This window comes from Lissotriton vulgaris, chromosome 1_1, assembly GCF_964263255.1.
Source record: "Lissotriton vulgaris chromosome 1_1, aLisVul1.2, whole genome shotgun sequence".
In the NCBI taxonomy this organism is placed as follows: domain Eukaryota; kingdom Metazoa; phylum Chordata; class Amphibia; order Caudata; family Salamandridae; genus Lissotriton; species Lissotriton vulgaris.
The window spans coordinates 1,382,893,426-1,382,916,071 of record NC_141685.1 but is presented as its reverse complement, the minus strand read 5'-3'; the positions used below and the strand labels follow the sequence as shown (position 1 = coordinate 1,382,916,071).

Below are 22,646 nucleotides of genomic sequence, written 5' to 3'. Positions count from 1 at the left end.
ACCCAAGCTGTCTCTACCTAATTCTTCATAGCATTTTTCTATGATTCTGGCAAGCTCAATTGGTTGATCTGTTATATCTGTTTCCTTCAACTTCTGGCGGATCGCCACAGATGCTGCTTCTCCTTTTATATTGGCTAGTAATATAGCCGAGACCTGCTTGAAGTCTTTCAGTAATTTCATACCAAGAATTAAAGCAGGTTCTGGACCGTATTCATTCTGAATCTGTTTTAGCACATCTGGTATTACCGCCATTGACGGAACACCATGTGTTTTTGTGTAAATGGAAGCAAAGACTGTACCCCAAGTGTCACAGTCCTCCACGTGTGGTGCGACCCCCATTGGAAGGCAGATGGTCAGGATCCTGTGTTTCTCAATAGGGGTAGTATTCGGAAATACTGCCTCTATTTGAGTAATTTTCTGCGCTAACCAGAAAGGAATTTGTTCCCGTTTTATGGGTGTTTTACCAAGACATGACTGTATGTTCTGTGGTGTAATTTTATTGGTGTTCCCCTGATGAGGGGTCAGTTGTGGTACATTAACAGCTGTTTGGACTGTAGCAGTCTGCATTACATATTGGACTAATTGTCTATGTATTTTAATTAATGTTTTTAGCTGTGCTAAAAGTTCTTCTCTAGACGTTTTTGCAATGTCCGGATGTGGTGTGTAGCTGGCTAGAACCGGCCACGTTGCTCCTGGTCTACCTAGTGGACCGAGCCTGGTAATATGATCATTATGTTTTAGGGCGCCTTTAAACCAGAGCAGATGCTCTTGGAATTTTAATGGGATTTCAATCTCCTCAAAAGGAGCGTTCTCTTCCGGTGGATCCCCTACTATGTAGTAGTGGAACTTGTGTGTTGCGGCGCTTGCCACTGGAAATTTTATCCAAGAATAGAATACCTCTGCCTGCCGATATTCGTGTGCCTCTATCACGAAGACGACTGTGCCACCTTGTGTGGTCAGTCCATTTTCTATAAGTTTTGACGTTATAGATTTTCTTAAATGTGCCGGGATGATTATTGCACCCGGTTCAGTAGTACCGTCGGGACCCTGCTCAGTCGCATTTACTGCGGGTGCAGAGGTTCCGTTTTCTCCTGGCATTGTATAAAATGCAAGGTTTGCAGAGCAGGTCTCCAAGGAGACAAAGATTAGGTGCACAATATTTTGGAACACTGTATCCTTCAACGTTGAATAAACCAGAGCTTTACATAGGAATCTCTTCCTACTAAGTTCAGGCGGATTTTAACCTTTCACCCACTCCAGACGTCTATTGGAGTATTTACAGTAGAAAGGGGTCTGTGTGAAAAATGCACGACTGAGTTACTCTAACGTCTTGCGTTAGTTTTATCGCCTTACCAAACGTTGGGCGCCATGTAGTGTAGTTCCTATTTTCCCAATAGGCCCTGCGCATTGGAATAACATAAACAGTAGTATGGACGTAGAAGTGCGGATCTTCCAGGTCTCCACTGACTATGCTAAACTTAATTGGGTTTGTTACCAACTAGCTCAGAGGTCACTGGAAACTTTCTTGACTGAATAGGAAGTGATCAGCTTCCCTGGTACTGACAAGAAGGTATTCAGTTTTCCAACAACCGCATAAACATGACAACTTTGCTCCTTAGAATAAGAGTCAATCTCTAGAGTTGTGTGAAACAATAGACAGTTATTTTACTCAGTCAGTTGTGCAGATTACTTTCACCAAGATGCAGAGAAATAGAGAGACGGGCGTTTTCAATAAAAAGGTCATATTTATTGAACAGTCTTTCTTCTTGTGCAAGAGAAATGAATTGCCACAATTGCAAGACTAGTTATTATAAAAAGTGCGTACAGTAAAATGAGGATTGCGAAATAATACTGTAAAAGCATTGATATGGTTTCTTAGCCATACAATGGTTTAAAATTAATAAAATATATACATTCATATATACATTCAGCTAACGTACTCAACTGGTGCTTCTAACTACGCCTACCCCAGTGTACCTGACCTAAGCCTAATACTTGGGAGGGAGTAAGTAAGTAGCAGTTTTAGTTAAGTTGGTTTTGCCAAGGTTTGCTTCAAGAATTCTCTCTAAGGGTTTAGTCAACACCATACCTCTGGAATAGAATGTTGGAGGTCTTGTATCTCCTTCCAGGGCTCGATATCCCAGTCACTCGCAAGAGTAGGCTGGAAACGCCGGAGCTGGATTTTCTCGGCAGGAGAAAAGACAGCGTCTCTCTCAGCGTGTCGAGGAGGAGGAGGGGCAGCATCCGTGGGCAGCTTGCATCTGCTGGGCTCTGCAGGGGACAGCTGTTCTGCTCCTATGTTCACCACACCATCGCTATCATCGATGTCGTTGAGGCAGCGTTTGCTTAAGGCAACGTTGGTAATATTTATACCTGAAAGGTGCCTTGTTTGACGTAAGTTTTTGGACATAAGACGTCAATAAAGATGTCACTAGGAAGTGATCGTCTCTCAGTGCTCATTAGAGTTCTATTACTAATCAAAACATAGCAAGCGGGGCTTTCCCAGGTTGCTGAGTTTTTATCTTGTTGAAGAACTCAGAGTGTAATCTAGGAATCTTAGGTTTTGGCTTCTGCTGTGTCATTTGCTCTAATGAGCTGCAGAGGAAGTGATTCTGAAATGTGGCTCTGATCGTGTTAGGCCAGAGACGAGTTTCTGAAATATCACTTTTGATCGTTTATGCCATTATAGGGGTACAAATGGATTATAGCTGTATAGGGGCATAAGGTCACAGTATTGATCGGGGTCCTAGATTAGAACGCGACACCTCTAACTACTTACTTATCCTCGGTTGCTTCCTCGCCCCAGTCATCTCAAGTTAACGATGTTGAAGTTCGTAAACCACCATGATTTTCTTTCAATGCCTTTTACTATCGCTATTAATATTTAATATTCTCTATATATTATATATTTATTATTATCTTCATTTACTCCTAATGCTTTTTATGTTTGCTTTAGTATTTTGATATGTGAGATTACTATCAATTGACTGTAATTTTTATTGTTTTTTCACTTTCTGCCTTTGCTTCTTTAATCTTCAATAAATTCAAACTTAAAAAAAAGAAAATCACCCAACGCTGAAAAACACACCTCTGCACCTGTACGCATCAGTGCCTCCCGAGATAACCTGTTTGTGTTGCCTTGGACCTTGCCTCATACTCATCTGAAGGCCCTGGGAAGGGTCCCATAAGTCGGTGTTAAGGGACTGTATGCGGTGTATGTTTTCTTCTTAAGTTAACATTGCTGCAAAGTGCTTCAATTACAATTTAAAGTATCAAAAACCTGTTTACTTCAAACCTCCTCTGCAATTTTAAAAAACGCATACCTTATTTGGATGATCTTGGCACCTAAAGTTATACAAAAATGTGTTATTTGTATAAATTGGTGTGGATCTCCTTATTGAGTTATGTGTATCATTCATTGACTATTGTGTTTATGTGCAGATGGCTAACACTCCACTCTGATAAGCCTGGGCTGCTCGACCACACAAGCCCCTGTCCACTAGTAAGGGAATACTTGGACTGTTTGCCCGGCATACCTCTTTATGGCATACCATATAAAAAATCAGCTTCTTACAACTGGAAATTGATGTATTGCTTCTGCAGCATGCTCTTTAAGCTATGAGCTGTGTTCACTAATCTGTATCCACACCTTCCCCCTCGAGGGATGCTTAGAATGCTTGTTCACATCTACCAGTGCGAGTCACAGGCTGATGTGGTACTGGCTCATTTGCTCAGGATCCATAGTAGGTTGGGCCCCAAGACATCAGAAAAGCCTCAACCTCCACGGTTTGGCCCAGTGATACCTGCATGCCCCGTGGCCCTCTCAAAGGGGTTTCGACAAAGGCCGTCATAACGACTTTAGGGCAAACATTTGATCCCTGTATGAACACGTGTTTCAATGAGTTAAAAGCTCACCAGTGAATATGATCTGCAGATCACAAGTTGATATACTGCAAGGCCATCTCAGCCTTTTATTCTGCTGTTGTCTCTAAATTAAGCATTATCAAATCAGATAATACCACCAGCAGTTTGTAACAATTGTAAATATCAGAAGTATGTTAGACATTTACAATATATAGAGGCGTGAAATCCCTGTTTAAAAAACCTGTCTCTAATTTTCTCATTACAGAATTAGTATGAAATCATTAGTCACCTGTAACAAAACATTTATGTAACTGATGTCTGACAATAACATATTACAGTGTAGGTTATCTCCTGTCATTGAGTTTGTGGAGGAACCCAGATGATTTTTCGTCTTTAAGGAAGATGGATGTTTGGATGTAGGGTTCAAGTCTACTCTTTGCGACATGGCATCTCCGCCCATTGTCCTCCTTGTGGCATTACACTGGTCTCCTAAAAGATTAACACTTAAACCCTTCCTGCCAGTCTACTACCAGACCAGAAAGGTTGCAAGGAATGGGATTCTCCGACTACCTGCTTGTCAAGAGATACAAATTGACAACTGACATGAGGGCTCTGAAAGGTAGACCAGCGTCACTTGTAAGTACCCCCCTGCCGTGTACAAAGTAAAGTGGAATTTCTGAATCTATCCTTATACCTCAATTTCAAAATCAAATGTAGTATTGAAAAATAGGAAAATATACTCACCTACTGCTGGCATCACTACCAAAGGAAAATTTGTGACTTGTCGGGTTTTCAATAAATCACATGACACACAGTATCAAACTCATACTATGTGCTAAGGTTCTGCATTCACAGAATCGTCATCCTCTAAAGGTAAATTACAGCTTATATTCCATTAGCCTCATAATGACAAAAACAATTATGCTGAGGAGCAGATGTCCAAAAAACATGGTTTTCTTGGTTGTTATGGTGGGATTGCTAAAAAAAGTATGACTTTGTAATTAGAATAATAAGGAACCTGGAGAGAAAGGTCAGGTTGGGAGAGCTCATGTCATAGGTCCATGAATACTAAGGGGCAGATTTACAAGCCCCTTGCGACACTTTTACGCTGCCGTGACGTTGCGTCACTTTTGTGACGCAGCGGCGGCATAAACCATGCGCCACGTTGCGACTTATGAACAATGTGACGCATCTGGGCAGATGTGTCACGTTGTAAAGCCCTGCGCCACATGAAACCTGCGTCAGGTTTCCTGTGGGCGTTCTGTCAAAGGGTGCGCGCTCCCTCGCAGGAAAGCAACGAAAAACAGACGCAGTGAAATCTGCAAGATTTCACTGAGTCAGTTTTACTACGCTGCTGCGTCAAATCCTTACGCCTGCTTGAAGCAGGCGTAAGGAGTGAGTCAACATGTTCAGTATGGGCGGCCCCTGTGCATTACAGGAGTTGCGTTGCGCTTGCGACGCGACTCCAGCATTGCGCCGCCGTGCGCCTCAAGATGCGTCACGCATCTGCCCCTCCTTGCACCATAGTGCCCCGCGTTGTAAATGCAATGCATCTGTGGTGGCGCAAGGGGGGGATTACGTGACGCATCTGTTCTGGCGCATCCCTGCTGATTTGCAGAGATGTGCCAGAAGAAGTAAATATCCCCCTTGGTATAGAGAGAGTGCGTACAGTTTTGCCCTCTTAGGTCATTGGATTTCATGTGCTTTCATGATTTGCCATTGCTTGGATGGATAGGTGGTCCATCAAGCCATTGCGATTTGAGGATGGTTACATTGTCCTTTTTGTGTTGCCGTTAGATTTTGGTGATGAGATCAAGGAGTCCTTTTGATCAAGAGAAGATGCAACATGACATGTAACTTGAATGTGAGATCCTTGTGTGCTCCTTGAAGCACTTATTTTGTTGTCATAACAAAATGTAAAGTTCTGAATTATTGTTTTGCTTGTTTTTGTCTTGCTGCCTACGCCTACCATAAAATAAAGGCACAGTACTATTCAGAATTCATTTATTTTGCCTTGTTGCCATGATAACAATGTTGGATTTCCATATTTTCTTGTTCAAAAAGTGAAGACGTACGCAGGCACTCTTAAATATTGAACAAGTAAACTGCCATTTTGTCAAATGCATCTAGTCGGCATTCTTTGGATCTGCATGCCCTTTTAGTTCAGCACTTTCAGTGCAAACGTCACCTTCTGTCTTGATTACATATCAACTTCTTGTTGCAGCTTAAGACTGCTAGTGCAGTGTGGTATTTTTTAAAATTTGCCCTATGTACTATTAGGTCGGTTCACAAAATATCAAATCATAATGGATCGCAATTTGACCTACCTTATGTATATTAGTGAGGTATGTCTCACATTGTGACCCACTACAATTCGCTGCCATCACATGGATGGTGGCCCTTCAGGGGCAGCAGACCGCCATGTCTGGGATTGCTTTTAAAAGAAGCCATCTTTTTTTGTTTCAGACATTTTTATTAATAGAATAACATCATAGTATGGGCACAGAAAGCATCATATCCATATTTGGTTCAGAAATTCCAGATAAGAAATCCATGTTTGATGGTAGGGACATATGACTGAAAAGAGGCAGAAAGGTTGCATAAACACTAATAAGCAATGAGTAAGGGATTACATTGGAGAAATATGGATTGCAAGAACTATAGTAACTGAAGGAGAATTTTTTAATTGAGCTAGGAGAGGAGGAAAAGAATAGAGGAAAGAAAACTAGAGAGTAATTATAATAAGAGACCATATAGGAGGAAAAGAGGAAGGAGATGAGGACTCAGTTGGCTCAAGCCGAACTGGTAGTATTTGAAAGATTTATTTTAGGCAGTACCATGAAGTGAGTGGTTTTGGGAAGTACATGTGATAATATGTATAGGTGTTATAGAGGGGATCTGGAGGTTCTTCTTCTGTAGACATAAGTCAATAAAATCCCACAACTCTCTGGAAGAGATTAGGTTGTGAGACCTACGGAAAAAAGATTGTTAGCGATCCTAGTGAAGAATAACCATCTCCACCAAGAGTGGCACGAGATGTTTGGGGAACTTTTCCATTCCAATATTATTGGTTTTGCACCCAAAACCAGCATGAGGTCGATGAGGAGGGGGGAACATCACTTACAACGCATTTTTTACAACGCACTACCATTACATCGCAACCATTACAATGCATACCATTACAACGCATTGTGCTGGGGGGCGCTCTAGAATAGGGAATATATTTAATTTACTATCCAACACCTTCCCTGCTATCCACGGGGACTGGAGTTGGAATAGTAAATTAAATAATTCACTATCCAGCGCCTAAAAGCATTATGCGTTGTATTGGACTGCGTGGTAAAAACCGCGTTGTAAAGGCATGCGATGTAAAAGCATGCGTTGTAGTGACACCAATCCATGAGGAGGAGATCATTTTGTGGGAATGGAGGCATGCGGGGTGCTACAAAGATGCCTAGCAGAGCCATTCATGGATAGAGTGAAATGTGGAGTTTGGAGATCTCGTGGATGAAGTTTTGTATTTGAGCCCATAAGGGGAGTATATATTTACAATTGAATAACATATGGGAGGCGTCACCTGGTTTTAAGTGGCAATCCTAGAAAAGAGTGGATTCACTGAGGCCTAACTTAAATAGTTTCATTGGAGTCCAAAAGGCATTGTGAAGAGACTGCAATCTAGTTTGGGCTAGGGTTGGTGAGAGTTTGCATCGCAATAGGGAGTTCCATATTTTCATATGGGCAGGAAGAGGAATTTGGAAGCCCAAGTGGTTGACTGGAAGAGTGTTCCAACAAGATATTGCTTTCCGTGTAAGGCACGGTTTAGAAATATAGAGAAACATACACATTGTTTGAGCGAAGTGGGCTGTTTTGTTGAGTATTAGGAGCAGTCCTGGGAGGTCAGGCTAGGAATAACATCCAGTGTCCCTATCCCTACTTTAAGTTTTAGTAACAGGTCAGAAAAACTGTAGTGAGTTTGGAGACCTGCGAAAGATTTAGAGCCCACTCTAGATCCATGGTCTTTGACAATATTGATGCCACTGGAGGATCAGCTTTCCCAGCATAAAGAGTGATTATTGATTTTATTATATCTGTCATGCCAGAGGGAGGCAAAAGAAGATTTAGAAGTTTTAAATTGGACTTTACATTCTACCAAACTTGAGGCATCAAGCATGATGTGTAGAATCATATTGTAATGTTTAATGTCTAGTAAGTACGGTTTCTGAGTAGTGAGTAGTGCACAGAGGGGAGTGGAGTGAGTAGGCCACTCTCTGTATGGAACCAGATCTGAACCCCTGCCTTTTTTGAGGAGAACCGCAATAATCTTTGTCCAGACAGAAAAACTGATTGGTATTTGGAATAGTCAGAGAACTTAGGGGCATATTATCAAGAAACGGCGTTAACATTATCACCGCTTTAGCGGTAGAAAACTGCTGCTAAAGCAGCGATAATGGGCTTGATAATATGCCCTTGTGAATTCCCATAGAAGCCCATGTTATGGTGTGAACATGGGCTTCTATGGGAATTCTCTACGGCATATTATCAAGCCCATTATCGCCGTTTTAGCTGAGGTTTTCTGCTGCTAAAGCGGCGATAATGTTGACGCTGTGCTTGATAATATGCCCCTTAGTTCCAACTTCATTTTTATCTAGTCTGTGTTTAAGAAGAGATATCCTCAGTATTTTTCTTTCCATAAGAATTGTGAAATCAGTCTATCAACAGTGCTGAAGAAGGAGAACAAAAATGTGTGGGGAGCATGCTTGCTGGGAAGTTGATGAGTGGGATGATCACCATTTTATTTGTGTTAGTAGTCCATTGACTCTGTCAATTGTTTTCTTTTCATTCAGAAATAAGGTTTCAGATAGGTCTTTACCAAATTATATGCATTTGAATTTTTGGAGGGATTTTGCCACTTTAAGCCTTTATTTTTGTAGGATGGAATAAGTGCAGTGCACACTAAGTTGAAATACTTCGGTTTTATCTTTATTGAGATAATAACCCAATTTCTTTGACTATTCCTGAATCACATCCATGATGTGGAGATGGGCTAAATCTGCTCCTTCTGAGAAAAGCAAGACATTGTCTGCATATGCAGACACCTTCTCTGTGCCAGAAAGAAAGCAAATCCTATTAATTTCAGATTTGGTCCTGATGGAAATGAGCAGGGGTTCAATAGAGAGTTGAAGCAAGAGGGGAGAGGGCACCCTTGTCTAGTACCCTTTCGTAGTTTAAAAGGGCTCGAAACAAGACGGTTAATTCTGACAGAAGCAACCAGAATTGAGTAAGGGGCTAATGACATTCTGATGCAGGCATCTGCAAGGTTGAATTTGAGCAGGATACTGTGAAACATTTCCATGAGACCCTATTCTAGGCTTTATCTAAGGCAATAGCAGCAGAGAGTGAGTTTAATGATTTGGCTTTCTCGAACTCATGGATGTAAGTCCTAACGTTGTTGCAAAACAGTCTTCTCTTGAGAAATCCCTTTTGTGCCGGGTGTATCAGGAGATTTAAAGTTTTTTCCAGTCTGTTAACAAGTATTTTGACATCTAATGTGTACACTGTATTTATTTGGGTGACTGGGTAGTACTTTTTAATGTCAAGGGGGTATTTCCCTTCTTTTGATATCACTACAATTGTAGTGCTGGAGACAGTAACTTAAATTTTACCTGTATTTGAGAATTGTCTACATGGGCGATGAAGGGGCCTTAAGGGTGAGATAATTCTTTGTAGAATTTACTGGTGAAACCATCTAGGCTCGGGCCTTCCTAATTTTTAAATTGTGAATAGCTTTTAGCACTTCAGATTAACAGATGGGATTATTTAGGACCTTTTAGATGATTCATCAAGGGAAGGAAGATCGGTCTACTAAGTAACAGCCCATAGTCTTCTGATTTGTGTTGCAGAGGCATGTAATTTACTATAGAAAACTTAAAAGGCATCCAAAATGTTCTTTGGTGAGGTTCAGTTTGTTTATGATTTACTTTTATCAAAGGTATGGTAATTTTCTTTTTTCTAAATTTTTGGTTGTTGGCTAGGTAGTGCCCTTCCTTCTTCTCTTGAAGGGCTTTCTCTGCACTTTTGTCAGCAATCCAATTGTGTGCCTTGTCACTTAGTATCTTATTATATTTGTATATAAGGTTTTCTATCTCAGGGAGGGAGTATGAACCCTTAGTATGGTTAAGTTGTTTGAATTCTAAGTTTTTGATTCTTGATTCTAGATCACCTAAGATTTTATCGTTTTAAGCAGCTATGAGGTTCACCCCGGAGCCTCTGGTGCAAGCTTTAACCACATTCTAGAATAATTCTTGTAGGGTACTTGTTAAACTGTTCTCTGGAATTTAATTTTTGATATATTTTTGCAGTTCCATTTTTTTATTCAATATAATCTACGAGAATGTAATTCATCCGCCAATGTTTGGTGGGGGGAGGTATCGCCCAATTCAATGTTGAGTCAGATTCAAGCATAATTTGAAATGAGGATTGGTTCCATTTTTTATTAGAGGATAATTTGAGGAGATTGGCGTAAACTAGGATATATTCTATATTGGAAAATTAGTTATGAGAGTAAAAAGTGTAATCATTGCCCTTCTGGTTGAGAATGCCCCAGGCATCAGACAGGTTATGTGATTAGCAAAGGTGAGTTAGCTGGGGATGAGCCTTGTTGGGTCTGAATTTGCCTTAAAGATCCTAGCTAGGTGGCCATCAAGAGGAAGATTGAAGTCTGCTCTGAAGATAATGCCCATGGTTAGTGGTAGGCCAGAGATCGTTTTATTGAGCTAGGACCAGAAAACAGTATCATCGTTATTAGTAGCATACTTGGTAATTATATAAAATTATTTGTTGTCTTTTTTTGGCTGAAATTATTAGCCATCTTGCCAGTTTATCTTGTAGGATATGGGTCGAACCAGTGTTTGCATGTTTTTATATCAAGGTTATACGCTATTTTTTTGTGTTGCGTTGGTGAGCTAAAATGGCCCATAATCTAGGGATAATTAAATTTCAAGGAGTCACTGAAATTCAATCTAGCCTTCTGCAACAAGAAAAAATCTCACCTGAGTCTATAACAGCAATCCATTATTATTGTTTTCCTTTTATTTGGGTGGTCAAAACCCTTAGTGTTTACGGAGAGAATCGTTTTTTTCTATACGTTTGAAGAGGACGTTATGGGTGATTATAGTGGGCTCTGAGAAGTGCCATTAAAAGGTAATGCAATGGTGAGCCGACGAAGCAACGGAAGTTGAGAAAAGAAAAGACAGGAGTAAAAAAAGAGAGCCTAATGCAACAAAATAACCCTCCCAACCACCCACACTAAACCCTCCCCCGAGAGCAGGGGTTCTCTCAAACGCACCCCATAGTAAGTACATACAGAGAGAAGAGCGCCACGAGCTGACCTCTGTGAGCGAACTTGAACATACATAACTATTGTGTAGACATTATTAAGCATTAAAAGTAAACTGTATGGTGTAAAATCTTGCCTTGATAAGATGTAAACCTGGTATGTAAAGATGGATAATGGTGCCATTATGATATATATGCCTTTACACAAGTCCTGGCTGAACTCAAAATTGGCACGAGTATAAAATCATAAAGTACCAGAAGGCCAATTGGAGACATTACTTATGTATTGAGAGGTACCGGGACAATGTGCTGTAAAAGTCTTCCATGCAGTATAATGTCTTAAACACAGATTACAAAAATGGGAGAAGGACTTCTCTTGTTAGTGAGAAGTGGTTGAACGTGGTGAGGAAGTCAGTGTCAAAGATAAACAAACAATCATAAGCCTCATTGAGAAGAAGGATCAGCTAGTGAATCATCTCTGTATAATTTAAAGTGGAGAGGAAAGCTTGAAGATCGTCAGGTTCACTGTAGATTCTTACTTCGATGCAGTGGCGAATCGAAAGTTGAAGCAGCCCCATTGCAAGGTACACAGAGGGGCCTGCTCCGGATTTAATCCAGAGCTCTCTGGCTTGAATACAGTGATGAGGGAGCCCCCTGCAGCTCAGGGGCCTCCCCGCACTGCGGGTGCTGCGGGGGCCTGTGTTACGCCCCTGCTTTGATGATCTTTAAGCATGATGGGCCAATCAAATTGAAGGTGTTCGATAGGTATTGGAGCTTTGTACACAGGGTAAGAAAACCTGTCCTTCGTAGGACTGGGTCTTTAGTGTAGTAGCCATAAAATAATTATTTTTAAACTCTTACTTTTCAGAGCTTTTAAGTCTACCAGCACAGCGCCAGGATGCTCAATTATGAGTGACAGTAGCGCTGTACAAAAATTCTTATTCATTCATTGAACATCACTTTTTGGAGACGCTTCCACTCATTATAGGTGCAGAAGCGCTTCACCTCCCATGATCCATGTGTGGCACTAGATGAGGTGGTGTGGTGAGGAGCAATGCCCGATAGAGGAGATAGTTATCTTGGAGCTACTGGACTAGGCAGACATGTTGCTCAGGCAGTTGCCACAGCCCCATAAAGCAATCTTTATTAAAAAAAAATTGCGGCTCATTTTCATTAAAGAAAAACAGATACATCTATAAAGAAAATGAAAAGTTTTAGAATTTTTTTTTAAGACTAGGCAGTGGTCCATGGGAACACTGCCCCTACTTTTAAAATTGTTTTTGTCAACATTTGCAGAGGATAAAGAGTCAGCTTGGGATCCCCTTCCTGTTTGCGAATGGGTTATCATTACTTTGGCTTAGCTGGTAAAATATTAATGTTTTGCCACTGTATTTCAGTAACAAAACATTAATACATCCCATTCCAAACCACTATTTGAAAGGGGCACCCTAAATATGCCCTTTCAAATACTGATTCGGTTTGTAGTCGCAAACTCAAATTATGACTCAGTAACAAAATACTGAATCGCAAATTGTGTTTGGTACATAAAAAAGGCAATTTTGCAGTTGCAAGGGGTCCAATTATCAGACCCTTAGCGACCGCTAAAAGCCTTAGTACATCAGGCCCCTATATGTATTACCTTTTTTTTTTACTTGCAGGAATAGATTTTTTATTTTTTATTTTATGTTGTGAATTGGATCAACAACCATAATCAAGTTAACATTAAATAAAGTAAATGATTTATCTTTGAGAAACATATGGCCATATTTACAAGCCTCTATTGACAGCACAACATCATTTTTCACGACGTTGTGGTGGTGATAGGGGCTTCACCTTATTTACGAGACAGCTTGTGAATAAGCCACCCTTTCACGCTATACTTAATGTGAACGGGGAGGGCAATGGATGTTGCGGTGGGTGTTCCACTGCAACACCCATTGATTTTGTCTTGACACTGCCTCATATTTACAAAGGTGGTGTAAATATGGGGCAGCGCCAAAATTAAGACCAGGAATAACATGGTCTTACCTTGGCACAACGAGGAAAAATGGTTAATTTCTCCTAATTTTTGCTGTTTCCATGTGTGCGGCATTGTGCAGCACACATAGAAACAGCAAAACTCCATTGATTTTTTTATGTGCAGGAAGGTGTCTCTTCCTGCACATAAACAATCTTTTAAAAAATATTACATTTTGCAACTTCTATGTGTGCTGCATTAAGTTACAAAACGCCATTTCAGATAGTTTATGTGCAGGAATGTACACATAAACAATCTTCCCCTGCATTGCAGACGCCCTTGTACTATGGTGCATGGGTGCCTGCGTTGGCGCTAGGCAGCTACATTTAGCGCCCGTCCAGAGGGAAATGTAGGGCTGCGCGATATTGTTATAATTACAGTGCAGCCCTGCATCTCAGAAGTGGCGGAGCAAGTCTTTAAGCCAAGAAGGCTAACGCCACGCTCCGTCACACCTGTACTGTAAATATGCCCCGAAGTGTGCTTTATTGATTATAGTTAGTGCATGTGCTTCTCATAAAGAATGCTATGATTGGAAAGCTTAAAAAACTTTCAAATAGCAGACACAATGTCATATCCTATCATATGTAATCTACGTAGCATACTATAATTAACCTTAAATACCTACCGTGCATACCTGCCATAATTAGCTACTATACCTAACCTACCAGATCTAACATACTGTAGCTCCCATACTTAATAGACTTTTCCTAAAGTACTCAACCTATGATACTTTCCATACCTAATCTATACCATCTAATCTACCTACTATAGTCAACATGACATACCTAACCTATGACACCTATGTAACAAACATACCAAACCTACCTACTATATCTACTTACCTAGCATGCCTACTTACCTATCTACCATATATACCATAGTTACCTACCATTACTACAATAAATGACATACCAACCCATTATATCTAGACTACCATGCCCCTCTTTCATACCTAATCTAATACATACGCCATACCTACCATTTTAAACCTACCTCTATATCTGCAGTACCTATATATTGCACCTGCCCTGAGCTGGAGGTTTTGTTTGTAAATTGTGCCAATATGACTTCTAGTATAATAATACTGTACTGCAGCCAGATAAGAACGCACTTGTGCCTAACTGGGGGAGCTATAGAAACTGTAAAAATTACTTCACTCTGTACGAGGAAATTGCCAATTGAAGCTTCTAAAGGGCAAGAAAATGTGAATGCCATTGAATCTTAAAAAATAGCTAAACCTATTGGCTATGTCATTGCTTCTTTTATTTGCAACAATCTTGGGGAAATTCGAATAGGAAGCCTTAAGCATTAGTAAAGAAATACGTGCAGTATGGCAGACACAACGGCCTGCCGGGGGATATTGTGCAGTCTACTTCATCCAGACCATTAGCAAACAGAGAAAGATTGGACTGAGACAAAGAAAGGGAGCTTCCACTCAAGGCCTTCTTCTTGATGTCAGCCAATGGCACCTAACAAATCTACAAAGCAAAACACATCTTGCTCATTGCCGTTTTCTTCATTTAGCTGGAGACCCAAAAAAAAACAGATGAGGTGTAGAAGCTTGAATGCCATAAATGATGCCAACAAATCTTAGAGCACTTTCTTTGAAAAAAAAACATGAAGAACCTTAAAGAATTAAGACGTGATTTGGAATCCAAGATAAAAGTCAGAGCGACAAAGAAATGCGTGACCAACCTCCCTAATGAGTTATGTGCCTCGTCTATAGGTTAACATATTGTAGGGAGGCCAGAAATATAGCTCATTCAAGTTAATATTAGAACATCTATCTACTCTATTTTTGGAAAAACATATTTAGGAAACAATATCTGAGAAATATGTCTGCTGTTAATATTCAGACATGCAAACTTCCGAACCCTGTGGACCCACATATATTTAACTTGAGGGCCTGCTGGAAATGTTCTTTTCAAAAGTGGCATGTGTAGGAATCCTAACTTTACTACTCCTAAATGCCTTTTGTGAATAGTCGTAAAGTTAGGATTTTGTCTCAGATTACTTTTGTGAATCAGGCCCTTGGTGCCTGGACTTGGTACAGCTGTGTGATGGCTCTTGCAATCCAATGTGCTCCTTACACAGACCGCCTGGTGCGTTGTCACTTCAGTACAACATGGACACATGTGGGCGAATGAGCTAGCTTACAGTGTGTGCAGCAAGCCTGAAGACGCACAAGACCTTAGTAGACGGTGCTCTGAGGAAAAAAACCTGCGTGGATGAACGAACGGGAGGCTCCGTGGCACCCAGGAGCCCAGAGTCGAGGGCCATCCTTTGTCGCACAAGGTTGTGGTAGAGTGCTTCATTTGAGCCAGTGGTTGCAGGTAGGGTCCACTAGCACTCATTTTTCAGACCAGCACGTACTTTTTTTCCATGAGACGGTGAAGAAGAAAGAGAAAAAACACGAATGGGGGGGGGGGGGGGGTAGGAGAAAGAGAAAGACGGGAAAACGTGACAAAGGGAGAAAGCAAGGATGAAAAGGAACCTGTGAGAGTGAGAATAAGGGTCAGGGAGAGGCTGAGGTGGGGCAGAGAGTGGCTGTGTGAGGGAAGAGAGTGGCTGTGGTGGATTAAAGAAGCGTGAGTCGGAGTCAAGAAGTCTACCGTCCTTGATGTTCATTTTACCACTATTATTTAACGCCAGCTCCAGGCTTCTGAGAAATACTTTGGACCTGGAACTTATTATTTTACAAAATGAACACTCGTCGCCAAGGACTGCAGTTCTAATATAGTGCGCAATTTAGGACCTCGTCAGGCCGGGGCCAGGGGCCGCTTTAAAGAATTGGATGAGCTGAGGGGTCCTCGGCCTATTCAGCCCTGAAAGGTGTCCGAGGGGGGTGGGGGGCGGGGGCTCAAGTCATGTGTGCACCCTGTCCTGGACTGCACTTGTAATATGGGACAACCCCTGGTGTGCTCATGCCAGGGCCCAGGGGTGGTCTGGCATCCACGCATTACTAACAATGGACATAAAGGGGCGTCTGCAGGCGGCTGTGCAGTGCCTAGGGCGGAAGCTGCGGACTGCGTGGCGCCTGACTGCACTTGTAATATGGGGCACAAGGACATCCCGCAGTGGGCCCAGCGCCGCGCCCGGTCACGGGACGTAGTCGGATGTGCGGCTCCCAGCATTGGGAGTATCCACCCAGAGTAGATGACGTGGGAAAAGGCAACCGTTTCCAATGGATTTGCGTTAAATAAACGTTCTGCCTAATTATGCGCGCACGCCGATGATTTAGGATGATCGACGTTGAAAGAAGACAGTAAAGATGCGAGCTACTCATTCTTTCATCGTCTGTGTTCAGTAAAATGACTACTAATTTCGTTTGGGTATTAATATTTGTATACGCAATATTTTCCAAACATAGCGCTTGAATAAAAGCGCTGCATGAATTGTAAATTATGAGGAGTATTGGTTGCACAGCCGTAGTACTACCCAAATCTCTTTAGAGCTGAACAAAACTTTAATAAGAGAGTACGTCGATGAATAGCCCTCTGTTGAAGGTGTATATGCCGTAAAAGCCGTTTGAATAAGTTCGTTTCACCTACCTCCGGGTGGACCATAGCAGCACGGGCACGTGGTCCTCAGCCACGGCGCCTAGAGGCAGGAACCCGAGGAGCAGGAGCAGGGAGCAGAGGGCAGCAGTAGGGTCGAGCAGCATGTCTGCGGATCGAGGCCTGAGCACGGACTGAGCCCTCAGCGCAGACCTGGGAGGCAGGACACGCTGAAGGGCGCGCGAGCAGGTTGTTTCCCACCAGGGCCCACGCGGCCTGGCTCCAGCCAGCCTCTGCGCCTCTGTTTATTGTAAACACGGAGCTTGCTTTTACCGCGCAGCTCTGTTAACGGGGAGGATCTATCCAGTTCTGTCCGCTGAGATGCCCCTGTCCCATCAACAAAGTGCTCACTGCACCTGAGCTGGCTCCCCACACCCTCTGAGGAGTGGTTTCTGCACTCTACCCTGAGAAATAAAGAAGGGAAAGTCATGTATTCTCAGCTGCAGTTTCAAAGTGGTATTTATTTGCAGTTCTGTCCTGCTTTCTTCAAGTGACTTGGGGCCAGATGTAGGTAGGAAGGATTTACCGATTTTAAATTACCGAATTTTACCGATTCGGTAATTTAAAATCGGTAAATCAATGGGTCCGACCAGTAGGTATTCCAGATGTGCTGGAATACCGAATCGGAAGAATTCGGTATTTACCGATTCGGTAAATACCGAATCGGTAATGCCCATTCATTCCTATGGGCTTTGAAGCCCATAGGAATGAATGGACATTACCGATTCGGTATAATCGGTAAATACCGAATTGCACAAGGGTGCAGGGGGTGTCACTTTGACACCCTCTGGCACCCCCAAAACTGGCTCGGGTGCCAGGTGGCAGGCATACATGCCCTAAGGGCAGGTCTGCCTGTCACATGGCATAGGTGTGCATGCACACATGTGCATGCACACCGGAATCGGTATTTTACCATCAAATTGGATTTGATGGTAAAATACCGATTCGTTAAGGCTCCTGGGACTCTGAAGAGTCCCACCTACATATGGGTGGCTCCGAATCGGTACATTTACCGATTCCTTATTTTACCGAATCGGTAAAATTACCAAATCGGTAATTTTATCGATTCGGTAAAATAAAGCCCCCTACATGCCAATCACCTTTTTACCGATCGGTAACGGCCGAAAATACCGATTATCGGACGTTACCGACCTACCTACATCGGGCCCTTGGTTTCTGTGTATGATAAAGCCATTCATTTATACACACCTTCTTACGGGGCAGGTGTTTGGGGCCACTTTCAGGGTAATTCCTTACAACAAACTGAAAATTCATTTTTAAAACGTTTGCTTTGTGTCCCCTCATCTGTCTCCACGGAATTGATACACGTGAGGTGGGCATTAAGTATATTTCAGATTTGGCCTCCATGCGACCTCTCCTTTTATGGAAATCTATATGGTCAAAAGAGGAAACACTATTTACTCAATCTATAATACAGGACTGCCTTACAATGGAGAATTGCATGAGAATACCCTGGCTTAATTACATTGTTTATTGGTTTAAATTCTTATTTAATTGTGACATTCAACTGGACCCAGGGTGTACTGCCACTGTTGCTAGAGCTGAGATAAGAATAACTTTGCTAGCCCACAAAATAGAGGCCTGTTCCAGTGTTATTAAGAATCAATCTACTTTCCTCTTTTATTCGCAATTGGACCTTAAACAGGGTTTCCAACCTACCTGTCAGTTGTAACAAGACCTTCACACCGATGTGTGCTGACACGCTTAAGATTGGGCATTGTACACCATCTTGTTAACTTTCCTCTTATGAAACAGTGCTCTGCCCACACATGCCCATATGATGGAGTCTCCCGACAAAGTTGCCGCCATATGTTATTATTTTGCACATTTTATTCCCATTTTAGGAAATTTTATTTAAAACCATTCTTTCTATATTATAATATTAGATCTATTACAGATGCTATGCATTTGCTCTTCAGACTGGATGACCCCCGATTGTGTTTCTATTTGACTACATTTCTTCTGAAATCTATTAGCATTAGGAAATCTATGATAATTGACACCTTTAGGGTATAATGAAATTGTATGCATTTGCACTTTCTGATAGGTCAATATATGCCCTATGTTAATGTCTGGGCCACCATGTGAAATATGCACTTGCACTTTTGTACTCTTACCATAACCATTATGTTTACAAACTCTGATGTATTTGCACTTTTAATCTTACTGCTTTATAGCAAATGTCTGGGCCCTCATGTGAAATATGCACTTGCACTTTTGTATCTGTGCTATTATGTTGATGAACTTTGCTGTATTTGCACTTCAATCCCACTGTTTTATATTTTCCGTTTCGGATTTTATTGTAGATTGTTTATGACTGTATTGCTTATAAGGTTGATTTATTTAACCGGATAAAAGCTCTCTAATCGTATAATTAATATAAAGGTTCTAAAAAGCACCTTTGAGAATTGCACTATTGGCTACAAATAGGAAAATCTATATTTTAAGAGCCTTTAAGACGCTGATCTTAGGCATTACTCTGCATAAGCATCTACATAAAGAAGGGGTTGTTAGGTCTGGCATAAGAAAGCTTTAGTTATTGTGCCAGCCTCAAGGAACAGTAAAACAAGCACTGGCAAAGTCAATAGTGCTGGCGTTGGCTTACAGCCTTTTGGCTTCACCAATTTTTGTTTTTTTTTGCAATGATGTTTGTAAAACTTTATTGTTGAGGGATCTACAAGGACTCTATCAACTAAAGAATAAACAGTGGATAAAAGCAAAAATATATATTTGTATTGTTTGGGGAAGCTATGGTGTCCCCACCAACATCAAAAATAAACATTGTCTAAAAGCAAAAATATTTATTTGTCTAAAAAAGCACACATTATCAAAGTATTAACTGGCACTGAAGAGAAGGAACTCCGGTTCTCCATCAATGGCATCTTTTACGAATTAAAGCAAACACAAAGAGATGACAGACGGAGTGCTAAAACTTTTCAGACACTCACCCCCAGTCATGGTTCCGGGTTGAATCCACCATCGTTCTTTAGCTAACTTCGCCACTCCAGTTTGGACCCAGCCATATGCAAAAAAGTCTTGCCCCTGTGCCTCATGGGAACAGTCCAGACCGAAATGCCAAGCCAGGTCCTCCCTGGACCGGAAACAAGCATCCTGGTACAAGTTTTGGGGTAATATCCCTCATCAGCCAGGCTAGCTTGAATCCAGTGGCAATTTAAGCAAGGGACCCACGTCTGGGCATACCCTGACTACTTAAGGCAAACAAAGCAAACAGAAGGTGATAATGGACGGAGTGCTGAAACTTTCAGACACTTACCCCCAGTCACAGATCTTGGTTGAATCCATCATTGTTCTTTAGCTCACTGCACAACCCCAGTTTGGACCCAGCCATTTGCAAATCAGTCTTGACCCTGTGCTTCATGGGAACAGTCCAGCCTAAAATGCCAAGCCAGGTCCTCCCTGGACTGAAAACAAGCATCCTGGGACCGGTTTTGGGTTAACACCCCTCATCAGCCAGTCTAGCTTGAATCCAGTGGCAAAGTGAGCAAGGGACCCACTACTGGGCATACCGTGCCAACTTAGGGCAAAAACAAAGCCAACACAAGAAGATGATGGACGATCATCTGTTCTTTTTGCATTTGTCACCCTAAGTGGGAAGGGTATGCGCAGACGTATGTCCCGTGCTCGCTACACCACCAGATTAAAGCTAGCTTAGCAGATGAGGGGTGTTACCCTGAAACTGTCCCTGGATACTTGTTGGTGGTCCAGAGAAGACGTGGGCTGGAAGTTTGGGCTGGATTGTTCCCATGGGGAACAGGGTCAACACTGATTTGCATATGGCTGGGTCTAAACTGGAATGGCGTGGCGTGCAAAAAAATAGTTGACTTAACCCAGCTCTGTGACTGGGGAGTGAATGTTTGATTAATTCAGCATTACGTCCATCCTCTGTACTTTTTGCATCTTTCACAGATTGACATGCTTGAATCATTCCCCTTCATCAGACTGAGTATCCCCGGTAATGATGTTAAAACACAAACACTCAGTGACATTAATTGCGTTCACAGTTTCCACCCGATCCTCATAATTTTATATGTCCCAAACTCCAGCCAATAAGAACCCACTTCACCCAGCTATTTCCCTGTTAGAGACTTCGAACAGTCAGGTTTTCTGAACCATATGTTAATTTATAGTATTGAAAAAACATTAAGCCTCAATAACAAGGGGAGGTGGGTGGGCTGCATGTGAAGCTATCAAAGATGCAAATGCTACAGGTAAATAGCTTTTTTCCTTCTCAGGCATTGGATGTTTCATAGATGTAGATGTCCAAATATTGTAGTGTCCTTTCTGGTGCTAAAATTAGATTTGCAAACAACATAGGTGTGTGATCTATTTTTAAATTACATTACGTTGGCACCTTCAGAATTTATTTTGGATTAATCACCAGAGTCACCTTATCCTTGGAAAAACTCAGACACGCCTGCTTACTGCATAGAGCTTGTAGCTCACTAATATTAAGTCTGTCTATCTTCTCACCATGCACCCTTGCAACAAAACTTTCCCATTCTAGATTGAACGTCTTAATTGTTGCTGGTGCTGTAGCTTCCTCCAGAATCTGTCTAAAATCTCCATGAATGCTCAGACGGCTGAGCTCTAAGTCCTGGCTAGCCATGCTGGTAGGTGAAGTGACTGTGGGCTTTGGTGAACCATTTGTGCTTCATGCTTTGAAACTAGCTTCACATCCATTTTGAGCTGCACTGTCTTCCCTATGCACAACTCCCACAGATCCGCAATCCTGAAGTGGCCATGCAGGTGCTCCTCTGATCACTTTGCAGCTTTCTCTCCTCATCTTGCTTATCACGCTCGAATTCAGCGGTATTGGAGGGAATGCATATACAAACTTCCCTATCCAGTGTATTATCAAAGCATTGCCTGGGCTAACCCATCTGCTTGCAAACCAAGTACACTTGAGATTCCAATCTGTTGCAAACATATCTCATTCTGGTTTTTCCCACCTTTGAAATATTAAATTCAACAAATCGTCGTCTATTTCATACACGAGTGCCTGTATATTGCCTGTTGAATCGATCTGCTATGCAGTTGTACACTCCTGGAATTTGCTCTGCTGTAAGTGATACATTGTTGCAAAATGCTAGTTTTCACATTCTCTGCTCTTCCCGTTAAAAAAAAGTATTGAAATGTTTCCTCCTTGTTTTTGAATATAGAACATTGTTGTTGCATTGTCAGAGCTGATCTTTCCATTAAATTTTTTCACAATGGGCAGAAAAGCTAAATTGACTGCTCTTAGCTTTATTATGTTTAGGTGCAATTGCTGCCCATCCTTGACCACAAATCATTTGCTTGCATCTTGTCTAGATGTGCTCCCCGCCCTGAGAAGAATCTGTTATCAGGTACGGTTGTGGTTTCTCTGGAAGTTATACTTGACCATTGAAAATGTTTGTCTTTACCATCAATCACTGTTTGCCTTCTTATTGGTGTTATTCTGACTATGTCATCCTATCCCCCATGTACTTGTTGCCACTGGTCACTTAACTGTCATTGTATTAGTCTAATTCGAAGATGACAACGCATTATATACTGAATGCAGGAGGACATTGTTCCCAGAGCGTCTTGACCATTCTTACTGATATACATTCTCTTCCCAGTAGAAAAGCTGTATGCTTCCTCAGCCTGCTGCCTCTTTCCTGAGGCTGAAACACCAAGGGCCAGATGTATCAAGCAGTTTTACCCATTCTGTGTCTATGGGAAAATGTGTTCATACATCTGGCCCCAACTCTTACGACTTCACTATTCTTCCACCCAAAATACCAGACCTCTGCACGGCTGTAGATGCAACCTTTTCTTGTTGATGGCTAATCCTTGCCTCAAGAGTACCT

At 41.8% G+C, this 22,646-nt stretch overlaps 1 protein-coding gene across 1 annotated transcript in view; it reads right to left on the bottom strand.

Moving 5' to 3' along the window:
• Window positions 1-17,084, bottom strand: part of LOC147750549 (V-type proton ATPase subunit S1-like) — a 335,890-nt gene extending 318,806 nt beyond the window's left edge. Inside the window, exon 1 of the mRNA XM_086966826.1 lies at window positions 16,768-17,084. Coding sequence (XP_086822952.1) covers window positions 16,768-16,880 — 113 coding nt within the window. The 5' untranslated portion in view covers window positions 16,881-17,084. The remainder of the gene's footprint in view (window positions 1-16,767) is intronic.
• Window positions 17,085-22,646: the final 5,562 nt, after the last annotated feature.